A 14,509-nucleotide genomic window follows, 5' to 3' on the forward strand; every position below is an offset into this window, starting at 1 on the left:
CAACTTGTGAGCATATTTAAACAACTTGTGATTTATTTAAACAAAGTAGATGATCGTTACAGCTGACGACAGTTTTGTCTCATGTTTAATTAATTTGGTTTGTTCGGTACATATTTGAAATTTTTCTTTCTTAAAGCAGCTTTTTTAATTACCTTCTTTATATTTTCAACTTATGACCTCATATGTTATTTTGGGAAAAAAAAAGTACATGTATTGAAAAAGTTATATATGTATTTTGTCATTTTGGGAAAAAAAGAGTAAAGATATTGAAAGAGTTATTTAACTTATTTTAGATTCGGCTAGTAGTATGACATCAGTGTCATATGACATTAACATCAAAATTGATTGAATAGACTTCAAACGACTAATCTAAACCGTTCAAGCCAATTTACTTTATGAGTTTGCGTTTACATGCAATTTTTTTATATTTCAAGTTATTTTAGTATGAAATCAAGCGGTAAAAATGTTGAAAAATGAATGTATTAAAATTAGCTTAAAAACTCACATATTTGACTGCTTGACTTGATACTAAATAAATTCGAAACATTATAAATTTTTCATGTAAACGCACAACTAATGAACTTGATCGGTTTGAACGGTTTGGATTCATCATTTGAATTCGATTTGATAGGTTTTGACATTGATGTTATATAGGCTGAAATGACACTGATGTTATACTAGCCAGAGTCCTTATTTTAATTACACTTAGTGCACCATTAATGGAAATAAAAATGAAAAATGTATGACTGATTTGCTGTGTGAATGTGTGAAGTTCAAATATTTCTGTAAATATCTTTAATAAAAAAAAACAGACGAAAAACTTAAATATATATATAGATGAGACCAAAGTTTACATAATTAGATCAAACTTATAAAATATATATTTGGATGGTGGTGAAGTATGCATCATCAACAATCTTATTCTTGGCACACTAATGAAAGCACTAAATATTCAAGTCATGACCGGTATATATATAACCGATCATTACATAAAGAACAAAACAGCAACTAATGAGGATGCACTATTTTGGTAATGTTCTTCTTCGCAGAATTTGCAGTGTCACTATAATCAAGCGGGAAGTAGAACGGGTAGATCTCGTACCGCACCATGCAACTGCTGTACAACACCTGACACCCCTGCCTATGCGAGCAGTATATCGGAAACCACTGCAGAGTTGTCGACAGACACTGCGCGCACTGCATCGGCTGGAGATCCTTCGTACACTGCGCCAAAGCGTAGATGGTTACGTACATTGAGAATTTGGCCTTCTCACGGCCAAGACTGTTGCTACCGGCCGACACCGCATCTGCATTTACTTTGCCCATTATCCTTCTGACTGCCTTGTCAAATGCATCGGGATTTGTAGCGTTCTGGGTATTGTAGAGGATCGTCCAGTAACCAGTATCAGTCTGCCCGATAAAGTTGTCGGTGCTATACCGCACGAAGCAGTAGTCGTACCAAAGCCTAGCATCTGATTGATTCGGGCATGTCTGTGTTTGTGTCATTTTTGAATTAGCGTAGAGAATTTATAACCATATTCAGTTATTTACTTGTATTAAAAAAACTTCATTAAGATAACAAGAAAAAGTTTGTAAAGAAACAAACCACGTTAAACTGCTTAGCAGCGCTAGCAAGGCAAGCTGAGCAATCATTTGTACTGACATCACCTCTGCATTGCGCGAGGCCATAAATCGTGTTGTTTCCTATGCCGTAGGAGGTGACTGCGAAGCCCTCCATAGAGGCCTTGGTTTTTAGGTCTGATATAACTTGGTCTATGTTGGTTTGAGTTTGATTACTTGTGAAGTTCTGGGCACAGTAATGAGCTATAGGATCTGCACAGTAGCTCAAGGGGAGCAAAAGAGAGAAGAAAAATAGTTTTAGTACAAGTGCCATTGTTTTAATGTACATACTATAAGATTTGTTACCCCCATTTTATAACAAATATGAAGTGGAGTAATTAAGTGGTGGGGAAGACTGTATGGAGCATTGCAGTTTTTCTTGAATTCGTATCCCCTCAGGTTACCTGACTGAGTAGAATTGAATCGGACGGTCTGAAAATGAATTAGCACGCATCTCAAAGCACAAATAATCTTGCCCCTCTGCCATCCCGAATCCTGACCGGCTGATAGTAAATCTGAGCCATATTGTATTAAGTCAGGTACCTGGGAGGATACGGATCCGTTTTCTTGACCACTAATGAATTTTTGTTGAGAAAAATATCACGCGATCGACGGAGGCTCATGTGGAAATTTTGGGTTGACATATTAATTAGAGATCAAGTCAAAGTTCTAGATTATTGAATTAATTGATTGTTGAACAATGCTCGACAAAGTCAATGCTTTAGAATGTTTCTTTTTTGAAATTAATTTTAAAGTTTTTATTAAGTCAAGTCAGCAATATATTAAAAAGAAAAAAATAATTTAAGTCAATTATTCAGTCAGCATGAAATTTATAAACAGTTTCTTAATAATAAACTCTACTGCATAGTTTCTAAATAAAAAACTCTCTCACATCTCTAAAACTAAATTAGAAACTGACACATCAGATTAGAAACTGTTGTTATGTTTATCTTTGTATTAGGATAGTTTGAGGGGGTTATTTGTAAGAGTGTTTGTAAGGCTCTATATAAGCCTAACCCTTGATTAATAAAGATAATCCTCCTTTTTTACACAAAACTAGTTGGTATCAGAGCCACTTTTCAGATCTAGGGTTTTGCGTCAAAAACCGTGCAACAGCAGCCACCTTCCGCCAGCACAGCCAGCACCTCCGCCAGCACAGCCAGCACCTCCGCCAGCACCACCGGACCTCCGCCAGGCCTCCGCCAGCTCCGCCAGGGGGTCCGCCAGCCCTCCAGGGGCTCCGCCAGCCCTCTGCCAGCTCCGCCAGGGGCTCCGCCAGCTCCGCCAGGGGGCTGCCGGCTCTGCCAGGGGTCCGCCGGGTTGCCAGGTGCTCCGCCGGCCCTGCTGGTGCTCCGCCAGGGGTGCTGGAGCTCCGCCAGCCGCTGTTTGTGAGTCGTTTTGGCTGTTTTATCTTGGTAACAGATCTGATCTGATCTCCGTTTGGCTGTTTTTGGTGACAGATCTGATCTGATCTGATCTCTTCTTCTTCTTTTCTCTCTTGATTTGATCTATCCTCTTCTCTTTTCTCTCTATTTCTCTTGTTGATTGTTGTTTGGCCGGCGTGGGGGGGTTTATACCCCACGATACCCGAGAGACGGGTATTAATCGGGTTGTTTGAAACTCGAATCTTGATGTTTTGAGATCAAGATCGGGTTAAAAGGAAAGGGAAGGGGTTCGAGGTAATGATTTTCTAGATCTTACGGGTTCGAGATTGTGTCTTGGGGAAGAAGGAGGATTTGACTCAATCTTGTGTGTAGATCAGAGTCAGATCAATGGCAGGTGAGGGTTCGAAGATGGGTTTAGCAATGAAAGAGGCCTTGGAGAAGCTGAATGGTGATGAGATCGCAATGTTGATGCGAGCATTTAGCTTTGCCTCTAGTGACACTGCACCGAAACCAACCCCAGCACCTGCACCAGCACCAAGGGTGGAGCTTCCCTCGATTGATGTGAAACTCGATGGTCCAGGTTCGTATCTGAGCTGGTCACGTCGGGTGCGGTACACTCTAGTTGGGAGGAAACTAGAGGGGTACTTGACTGGAGCGATTGCTGAGCCAGCTGAGGGTACTCCAGCGAGGGATGAGTGGAGGTCCACTCACATGTTGGTGTACATCTGGCTCTTAAACTCGATGACTCGAGAGATCGCGGCCAATGTTGATGGCATGGAGGATGTGAAGTGTGTCTGGGAAAAATTGAGGAAGACGTATGATGGTGTGGGGAACAACCTGAGGGTTTATCAGATAAAGGGGGAGATTGCTGCTTGCGTACAGGGGGAGAGGACTGTGCAGCAGTATGCCATAGAGCTGGAGCGCTTATGGCTGGATCATGACTACTGCACGAGGACGTTGTGTTGTCCTGATCCTGCGTGCAGGAAGACTGAGGCTTGCATGCAGGATAGGACCATGGGGTTCCTTAGAGGTCTGGCCCCAGCCTTCGAGCAGAGGACTGCGATGTTACTTGCTCAGCCGAAGATTCCCTCGCTGGAGGAGGCAGTCTCGGCCATGATACAGGAGGAGACCCGGATCGGGCTCCAGACCGGGGCAGGGGGACTTCCAGGGGTGAAGTCAGCTCTAGCCGTCTCCAACTCAGGTGGTACCAGGTCTAGAGGTGAGACCCGGGAGTGCTACAACTGTGGAGAGATAGGCCACCTGAAGTCGGCTTGCACTAAGCCACCAAAGGGGAGGAACTCTGGTGGACGTGGTCAGTCTGGGGAGCGCGGTCGTGGTCGTGGCCGCAGAGGAGGTGGAAGAGGGGGCTACCGGGCAAACCTGATGGTAGCAGGAGAAGAGGATGAAGGGGGTGCGCAGGATGAGGAGCTCTCTGCGGAGGATCAGGAGCTCTTGAGAGCCTACTCCCAGTTACTTAGGAGGAAGGGAAAAGGTGCGGCAGAGGATGCATCTACCTCGGGTAACATTGCCACTTATGCTCATTCAGTTGCAGGTACTAGTGACACCCATGCTCTTGCCTCTATATCCACCGTTAGTTCACCATGGATTATTGATTCTGGTGCTTCCAGACATGTGACGGGTACTGTTGGGGAGTTTTCTTCTTATACTCACCTGGCAGTCCCTGAGAGTGTTCAGACAGCCGATGGTACGGCCCAGCCCGTAGTGGGTAAGGGTACCGTGCGATGTACCGACTCCTTGACTTTGTCCAATGTTTTACATGCTCCATCTTTTCCAGTAAATCTCTTATCCATTAGTGCTATTATCCTCCAACTGAAATGTGTTGTTTCTTTTGATATTCCCAAGGTGATCTTCCAGGAGAAGGGAACGGGCAAGAGGCTTGGGACTGGCACATGGCGTAACGGATTGTGGTTCCTTGAGAGAGAAGGGATGGACTCAGCCCTCGCATCTGTGGTGGAGAGATCTGGAGGAGTGAGGAGTAGTGTGGAAGACTTGTTGTTGCTCTACCATAGGCGGATGGGTCATTCTTCTTTTAGTCTTTTGAGTCGTTTGTATCCAGCTATGTTTGAAAAAGCTAATAAAGAGAGACTTGTTTGTGATGCTTGTGAGCTTGGCAAGCACACCAGGAGTTCGTATGTTAGTACAGGTAGTAGGAGCACCTGTAGTTTTGATTTGATACATTCTGATGTGTGGGGACCTTGTTCCACAACTTCTGTTAATGGTTTTCGATATTTTGTGTCTTTCATTGATTGCTTTTCTCGTACTACTTGGCTTTATTTGATGAAAAACAAGAATGATGTGCTTGCTTGTTTTAAAGATTTCCACAAAGGGGCTCAGACTCAATATGGGGCAATAGTGAAGGTATTGAGGTCTGACAATGGGACAGAGTACACGAACAATGCGTTCAGAGAATACTTATCCTCCCAGGGAATCCTGCATCAGACCACGTGCCCATACACACCAGAGCAGAATGGAGTGGCAGAAAGAAAGAACAGGCATCTCCTTGAGGTAGCGAGAAGCATGATGATCTCAATGAATGTACCAAAGTACTTGTGGGGACAGGCAGTCCTGACAGCTGCGAGACTGATCAATAGGATGCCGTCACGTGTGTTGGAGTGGAAGTCCCCGGTTGAGTTATTGAAAGGTGAGATTAGTGATAGTCTCTCCTTGAAGGTATTTGGTTGTGTGTGTTTCGTGCAGAACAACAGACCAAATGTGGGAAAACTGGATCCGCGAGCGGTCAAATGTATCTTTGTGGGGTACTCGGCCACTCAAAAAGGCTACACATGCTGGAGTCCCGTGGAGAGGAGGTTGTTTGTTAGTATGGATGTCACATTTCGAGAGCATGAGCCATACTACTCCTCTCAGGTTACATCACCTTTTGGAGACTCGCTCGATACTGGAGGTATGAGGCGAGAGGGGGAGAGTAGCAGTGGTAGTGAGAGGAGGATGGTGGGCGTGAGCGATGTCCCTTGCGCGCCAACAGTTGAGGAGTCGACTGTTGTGGAATCGGCTGTGGTGCCGGAACGAGGCGGGGATGATCCCGATAATGGTGGCACTCAAGCTCAAGGGGAGCTGCGAGTGTACACGAGGAGAAGGAGGCAGGTTGAGGATACCGCGCCTACAGTGCCGCTTGTGCCAAGTCCCTTGTCCCTTCCTACCCCGACTTCTGAGACACCATCCACTGACTCAGAGCACACAGGTGATATGATTCCTCTCTCTACTCCTCCCACTCCCATGTCGGTAAGGAGGACTTCTCGCCTCAATGCGGGAGTTCCCCCTGATCGATACGGTTTCCCACATGATATTGCCCAGTTTGTTTCTTACTCTCACATCTCACCTGCACATGGAGCATTCATTGCATCTCTGGACATTGTCTCTATTCCTAAGTGTTGGCAGGTTGCTAAGGAGGATCCAAAGTGGAAAGCCGCCATGCTTGAGGAACTTGAGGCTCTCGCAAAGAACAAAACCTGGACGCTTGTGCCATTACCACCAGGAAAGAAGGCGGTTGGATGCAAGTGGGTTTTCACTGTGAAGCAAAGCCCAGAGGGTCGGGTTGAGCGTTACAAGGCCCGGTTGGTGGCAAAGGGGTACAGTCAGACATACGGTATTGACTATGATGAGACTTTTGCACCCGTGGCGAAGATGAGTACAGTGCGGACACTTGTTTCCTTAGCAGCGAATGGGGGTTGGAAGTTACATCAGCTTGATGTGAAGAATGCCTTCCTTCACGGCGAGTTGTTGGAGGAGGTGTACATGGAGGTCCCACAGGGTTTTGGCACGAAACAAACTGAGGGTAAGGTGTGCAGACTCAAGAAATCTCTTTATGGGCTGAAGCAGTCCCCTCGAGCCTGGTTTGACAGGTTTAGGAGGGCTATGGTAGGCATGGGGTATCAGCAGACCAATGCAGACCATACAGTGTTCTTTAGGCGACATGGAGTTCACATTACGATGCTGGCAGTGTATGTGGACGACATGATTATCACTGGTGATGATGAGGGTGAGATTGCATCACTGAAGAAGAGGTTGAGTAAGGAGTTTGAAGTGAAAGACTTGGGGCAACTCAGATACTTCCTTGGGATTGAGATAGCTCGTGGTGCAGAGGGGATTGTTTTGTCTCAAAGGAAGTATGTGCTGGATTTGCTCACAGAGACAGGTATGCTAGGGTGCAAGCCTGCGGTGGCCCCGATCGATCAAAAGTCTAAGCTAAGTGCTGAGGCAGGAGAGCCAGTTGATAAGGAGAGGTACCAGAGGTTAGTTGGTCGATTGATCTATTTGAGCCACACTCGTCCTGACATCTCCTTTGCGGTGAGTGTGGTGAGTCGCTACATGCATGACCCTAGGGAGGGTCACATGGATGCTGTGTACCAGATCCTGAGATACCTGAAGAGTGCACCAGGCAAGGGGTTGATCTTTCGCAAGAATGGGCATTTGAATATTGAGGGATATTGTGATTCAGACTGGGCTAGTTGTGCCGATGATAGGAAGTCCACGTCTGGATATTGCATGTTTGTAGGAGGCAATCTGGTCTCCTGGAAGAGCAAGAAACAGTCGGTAGTTGCGAGGTCCACAGCCGAGGCAGAGTACAGGGCCATGGCTTTAGGTGTTGCAGAGATGATGTGGTTGAGAGCTCTGTTGGTGGAGCTCAAGATGGACCAAGGGGCACAAATGAAGCTGTGGTGCGACAATAAGTCAGCTATTAGCATTGCTAATAACCCTGTGCAGCATGACAGGACCAAGCATGTGGAGATCGACAGATTCTTCATCAAAGAAAAACTGAATAGCGGGTTACTTGAGCTGGGACATGTAGCTACTAGAGAGCAAGTGGCTGACTGTCTCACTAAAGGGCTTAGTTCGTTGGATTTGTCGAGACTATGTGACAAGATGGGCCTAGTGGATATTTTTCGTCCGTAGGCTCATCTTGAGGGGGAGTGTTGTTATGTTTATCTTTGTATTAGGATAGTTTGAGGGGGTTATTTGTAAGAGTGTTTGTAAGGCTCTATATAAGCCTAACCCTTGATTAATAAAGATAATCCTCCTTTTTTACACAAAACTAGTGAAACTCTAAAAGTATAGAAATGTGGATGCTCTTAATTAGGTACCGGTGAATTTGAATTCAATAATCCATTTCGTTAATTATATATTAATACGAATTTTAACACGGTCCTAATTCAAACTCAAATGATGAACTAATGCAGAGAATCCGGACTTTGGATATGCATGCAATTATCTGATATATATATTATTTCAATAACGTAAAATAATTTTTAATAGGAAGCTGATAACAGTACCCGTGCTACAGTACCCGCACTGTACCTACAGGGGAGACCACCGAAAATTAAATGTAAAAAAAATAACTTTTTGTGGGGCTCACAAAAATTATATAATTCGAATTTTTTTTCCTAAAGTATTAATATCTATGTATAGAAGTATTTATACTTATGTACGGAAGTATTTATAGCTATGAGGTGAACAATTATAAATTGTGCGGGTACTGTAGCGCGAAGATAATAGTACCCACAGCATTGTACCCGCACTGTACTCGCGGGGGACCACCGAAAATTAAATGCAGAAAGATAACTTCCTACAGGGACTGCAAAATCTCTACAATTTTTTTTTTCATATTATTAATACCTACGCAATTTTTCCTTTCAAATGAGATTCATGATGATGTACTTTCAGACTCGTCGTCGCGCAGTATTTATATCTCGCCGTACAAGTATTTATACCTATACTTGCAAGTATTTTTTATATATGACACTGAAAGTATTAATATCTAAGTATTGAAAGTATTTATGCTTATACACTGAAGTATTTATACGTATGAGGTCAACTATTTTTGTTAGAGAAAGGCTGACGCGGGGATGATTGAGAAACTCGAAAAGTGATAATCATATATAACAAGTCACGCATCAAAGTATTAATATTTTTTTAAGTGTTAATATCTTATCTTCTAAGTATTTATAACTACAAATGTATACAAATCTAAGCATTTTTTCCATATGCCACTAAAAGCATTAATGTATAAGTATTGAAAGTATTTATATTTATGCATTAAAGTATTTATTCCAATGAAATCAACTATTTTTATTAGAGAAAAGTTGACGCGAGAACGAGTGCGGAGCTTGCAAAAAGTTAACTATATAATTAGTGAGGACCATAGAGAAATGATACTGCTGAGATTTTAGAATAATAATTAGTTGAGACTATATAATTAGTGGGACCATAATACATTATTTTCGTAAGTGTGGATACTATAGCGCGGGTACTAAAATAATTATTCTTTTTAATAATGTCTGCACAGAGTAATTAAAGAATTGCTTTTTCTGATTGGTTCTTAAATGATGATGTGTTATGTGACGTACGTAACAAGATTTAAGGAATTATTCTGTCGGCATCTGAAAAGTATGGCCAGGAATGCATATAAAAGTTTGGCTAGGAATTCAAAACCCAAGCCTTGAATCAAATTTTGGACTTTTTCTACCACTACTAGCAGTATTATAAAAAAACACTTTTATATCGGTTAGAATCGCGTTCCGCTACCGGGTTTCAAACCGTTGCATATCGCCCTGATAGAAAATTTGTACCCATACGCCATCGGTACGAGCCGATGGCGTTAAGCTCCAACGCGATCAGTTAGAAATTAGAGACCGGCAGGAATATTAGATTTGTGGCCGTTATATATGCCGTTAAAATAGAAACACCATCGTCTCTGGGTGTTATTAGCCGTTAGCAAAAGTGTATTACACCATCGGATGTGTTTGAGTTGGCGTTTGCATATCGTAGTTTGCTATCTGTTATTACTTTGGACCGTCAGTGATTTCTTTTTATATATTTAATTATATATGCCTGTATTAGGAGCTTGCCTCCATTTTTATATAGCAATATATATATATATAGAGTGACTAATGTGCATTCGAATGTATATGGCCCGAAATACACACGGTCCAAATTTGAAATTTCAAAATTCAAACGGTCGATCCGAACCATTCATCTTGTTCTCCATATTAATATGTGCTTGGAGATCAAATTTTATATTTTTCTGAATTTTTTTACTATTTATTAAGTATTTTACAAAATTGTTGATCCAACGGTGGCTGCACAAAACAGTAAAATCAGCAGCCACCGTTGGATCAACAATTTTGTAAAATACTTAATAAATAGTAAAAATATTCAGAAAAATGTAAAATTTGGTCTCCAAGCACATATTAATATGGAGGACAAGATGAACGGTTCGGATCGACCGTTTGGATTTTGAAAACTCGAATTTGGACCGTGTGTATTTCGGGCCATATACATTCGAATGAACATTAGTCACTCTCTCTCTCTCTCTATATATATATATAATCTCTCTCTAGATCTATATATATAGCACCAAATCGAATACAAATAACATGCAGCAAATTAAGCAAGATAATTAATATAGAAGATCAACAAAACATATATAGAGAACAATACAGCACTAAATTAACCCACGTACCATCATTCATTAACACATCTGTTCTATTACAACAAATTAAGAGAACCCCCAGGACATACCAAATGGATCTTTCAAAACACAACCATTAATTGTTCTAGCTAGCTAGTACCCACAAAAATGTACATCATATATATGTACCTAAAGTTTTTATAAATAAATATCCTCCCTATAAAATGGAAGCTGCCATTCCAAGAAGTACCTGCACCATCGGACACGAACCTCGTGCAATTCTGCGTAAATGTATGGAAGGTGTGGTAGCGGAGACTGCATATTTAAATGAAAACATATTAATAATAGTGCATTTATAATTAATTAAGTGCATGATAGAAACAAATTGACATACCTCTGAAAAATCACTTGCGATTTCACGGATGATGTAATCCATATTCTTCATCACGTAGTATCCACACTCCCAGTCATATACTTGCTGTGGGACCTGAAAATAGAGTTGGAAAACAAAATTCAATTTTATTAGTGCAATTATGTTTGATCTTATTTTTATTTTTTAAAAAGGGCCGAGGTCCGTTCTATTCATCATGAAATCATAATTACAAGATGAGTTATACCAAAGCATATAAGTTTAGATATGCAGTATCAAAAAACAACCAGCATATCATTTATAACTAAAAACCAACGAAGTAACTCATAATAAGCACAACAACCAAGCTATAAACCAAGCTTCTGTGAGTCTAAACTCCAAAAGTACATATAATAAGGTAGCAATAACTAAGCCATACAACAAGGGGCTAATGATGTAAACTAAGTACACCACAATTTTCATTGGCATGCATGTACTGGTCAAGGGGTATAACATCTACAAATACAACCATCTAGTGTTCAACTATCCTCTGTAGTGGTTCCTTGATGTTTGCTTTATGTTTGAACTTGAAATAAGTTAAAATGAAATACTCCATATAATTTTTTAATACATGAAACATTGACCATTGACAAGTTCTTCGCCTCTCCGATTGCTGTTCACTCCGCTGTAGATATTGGGCATAAGCCCTACAATTAATAAAGGTCAGTGTGGTACTTATCCCACTACTACAAAAATGGTCATTGTACACTGCATATTGTACACGGATTTGGCAATTTTATATAAAAATCGTATAGAAATTGTAATTTTTTGGAAGCCCAAAATATTTGTGGGATCTCTACACGGATATTTATTAAAGAATCAGTATAGAAAGCCATGAGAGAGCTACACGGACGTTTATTAGGAAATGTACACGGCTTATTGTTTAAATAACAATGTAGAAAGCCTTAAGAGAGCTACACGGATATTTAATTAAAGAACCATGAAGAAAGTTAGGAATTGTACACGGATATTTATTTAAATAACAGTGTAGAAAGCTTATAAGAGCTATAGAGACGTTTAATAAAGAGCCGTGTATAAAGGTAGAAATTGTACACGGTTTTATTTGGTTTAAATAACAGTATAGAAAGCCTTGAGAGAGCTACACGGACGTTTAATAAAGAGCCGTATAGAAAAGTTATTTTAGGGTTTTGGTTATATAAAATGTCTTCTCCTTTCAGCGCCGTTTTGATCAATTAATACTCTCTCTCTCTGTTGGTTTGATTTTTGCGCACAAAGAGGTCAGATCTGAGATCTTTAAAGTTAATTTGTACCTGTCCTCTCTATCTTGCTAAGGTTTTCTTGGTAAGGTTAGTCATGTATATATATATTTCTTTTTTTTTTTGTGCCGAATTCTCATATTAGCACAAACTGTTTTTTAGTTAAAAATAAATATATAATTTGTAATAGTTCTTCAGGTTTTTTGACTTATTGCCGAACCAAAGTCAAAGTAGCTTCAACTTCATCTTTCATCTGCGGTGTGGATTTTCTTGCTTCGGAGAAAGAGATAGTGAAGTTGGTCTTGCCCGCTGGCTTCGAGTGTCCATACCTTCCTGTCGCCGCTGGCTTCGAGTGTCCATACCTTCCTGTCAGTGGTACTTTTGAATAGGAATAGCGAACAACTTACTTCTAAGAGCGGCAGGAGTGGAAAAAAATGAATATATCTCGGCAGGCAAAAAAATGTTTTTCTCGGCACAAACACTAAAAAAAAATGATTTTCTTTGGTGCCGAATTATCATCTCGGCACAAGGAAGAAAAAAAAATGATTCTTGGTGCCGAATTCTCGTCGAATTCTCATCTTGGCACGAGGAAAAAGAAAAAAAAATGATTTTCTTTGGTGCCCAATTCTCATTTCGGCACAATAAAAAAAATTGATTTTTCATCTCGGCACAAGAAAAAAAATTGATTCTTGTGCCGAATTCTCATCTTGGCACAAGAAAAAAGAAAAAAAAATTGATTTTCTTGGTGCCGAATTCTCATCTCGGCAAAAGAAAAAGAAATAAATTGGAAAAAAAATAATGCTACACAGATATTTAACTTAAAGTCCGTGTATGAAGAGTTATAAAATAATAATATAAGAGAGCTACACGGATATTTAACTGAAAGTCCGTGTAGCTCGGTTATATGGAGAGCGACACTGCCAATCAATCGTGTACGGTTGTTTATGTAATAATCCGTGTAGCTATCTTATAATTGCACACGGGTAAATATCCGTGTGTATTTATTTAAGGATTTCTACACCCTCACAGCGTACACGGCAGGAAATCCGTGTAGCTCCTCCATTTATGTCCGTGTGCAATATCTTATTTTGTAGTAGTGTCCTAGGAATTTATCATGTATATCAGATTATTAATTGGTGTATTAATAGACAAGTCCAGCGGCCTCCAAGTCATGAAATCCCTCAGTTCCCTAAACCCCAATGAGATTAGGAAACCCTTAATCCTAGTCTGCTTCCGCCTGATATGGAATATCCAACTATCTCCATTTGATTCGGGGGGGGGGGGGGGGGGGGGGGGGGGGGGGGCGAAGATATTCCTCATGGAGCTCTTTCATCTCCAAGCTGTTACAACACTTCCACGGTGACCAGCGGTAATCGTCGTCCATCTACACCTACCATTCATTCCTGCAAGAACCGATTACGTACATGGTTAAACAAATGAAAAGTGTAATCACGTTAATGAGAATATTTAGTAAATAATTTATTAATTTGACCTTTACAAGACTGATTCCCAACTTGGGCCATTGGATTTCAACTCCGACGGCATCTCGGAGGAAAACCATGCCTACAACCGGTACCGGTACAGGTAGAGGTAAGATGTTATACTTCTCAGTTATGCTAGTTATTATAATTTAAAATTTTACGGAATTACATTGGTATAAAATATTGCGACATTTTAAAATTTTGTCCAGTTTAGGAACAAAGCTGTGCTTAAAAATTTTCTAGTCACATGCACAACGTACTTTTTTTTTACCAAAAATGATTGTTAGTGGAGCGGAGCAAGACTTTCATACTATACAAATTAATTATATAAAAAAATTATACTAAAAGTGAGAATTAATCAATTTTACAGTACTTATGATATTTTATTTTGAATTATATAGAAAATCATACATAAATATAAATGAAATTTTAAAATTAATAGAAATCAATTGCCTCCATTCATTCTACATAATGGGTTTTGCTATGATATTTTACTTTTAGCTAAAATAAAATTTCACGAGCACTGAATGAAATATTTATCATTGTGAATTCAGACACTAAATTGATCAAATTTTATTTTTTCGTTGATTTGGCAATTATTTTAATAGTAGCAATCTCAAGAGAATATATTCTATGTATTACATGTTATTGCATTGAGACTATCTATCCCTTATCAATTAATTGTTTAATAAAAGTCATAATTTTAGTTATTTACTTAACTTTATTGTATTGTACATATATAGTTTTGCGACGTTTGTGCGATTACCCACCACATGTAATATAATTGCAAAAGTACGATTCTTTTTTCCATCTCTATTACTTTCATCCCATCTTTTGGCTCGGCTTTTGTTGAATCTTTTGAACATCCTTTTGTAGGTTTGTGCAGACGCTAATCATGCACTTCTTACACGCTGTGCAGTGTGCACAAGTCACCTCGCTTACTACTCGTT

At 40.3% G+C, this 14,509-nt stretch overlaps 1 protein-coding gene across 2 annotated transcripts in view; it reads right to left on the minus strand.

Moving 5' to 3' along the window:
• Positions 1-858: 858 nt before the first annotated feature.
• The window catches only part of LOC144573209 (cysteine-rich repeat secretory protein 55-like), a 55,753-nt gene continuing 42,102 nt past the window's right edge, over positions 859-14,509 (minus strand). Inside the window, exons 1-2 of one of the 2 annotated variants that reach the window (XM_078322925.1) lie at positions 1,607-1,922; positions 859-1,491 (exon numbers count right to left, since the gene is read on the minus strand). In XM_078322925.1, the coding sequence (XP_078179051.1) occupies positions 1,009-1,491; positions 1,607-1,909 (786 nt within the window). In that variant the 5' untranslated portion in view covers positions 1,910-1,922 and the 3' untranslated portion in view covers positions 859-1,008. Of the gene's footprint in view, positions 1,492-1,606; positions 1,923-14,509 lie in introns of those variants that run through there. The other variant, XM_078322922.1, reaches the window with a different exon arrangement.

This window comes from Carex rostrata, chromosome 21 (genome assembly GCF_964058835.1).
Source record: "Carex rostrata chromosome 21, lpCarRost1.2, whole genome shotgun sequence".
In the NCBI taxonomy this organism is placed as follows: Eukaryota; Viridiplantae; Streptophyta; class Magnoliopsida; order Poales; family Cyperaceae; genus Carex; species Carex rostrata.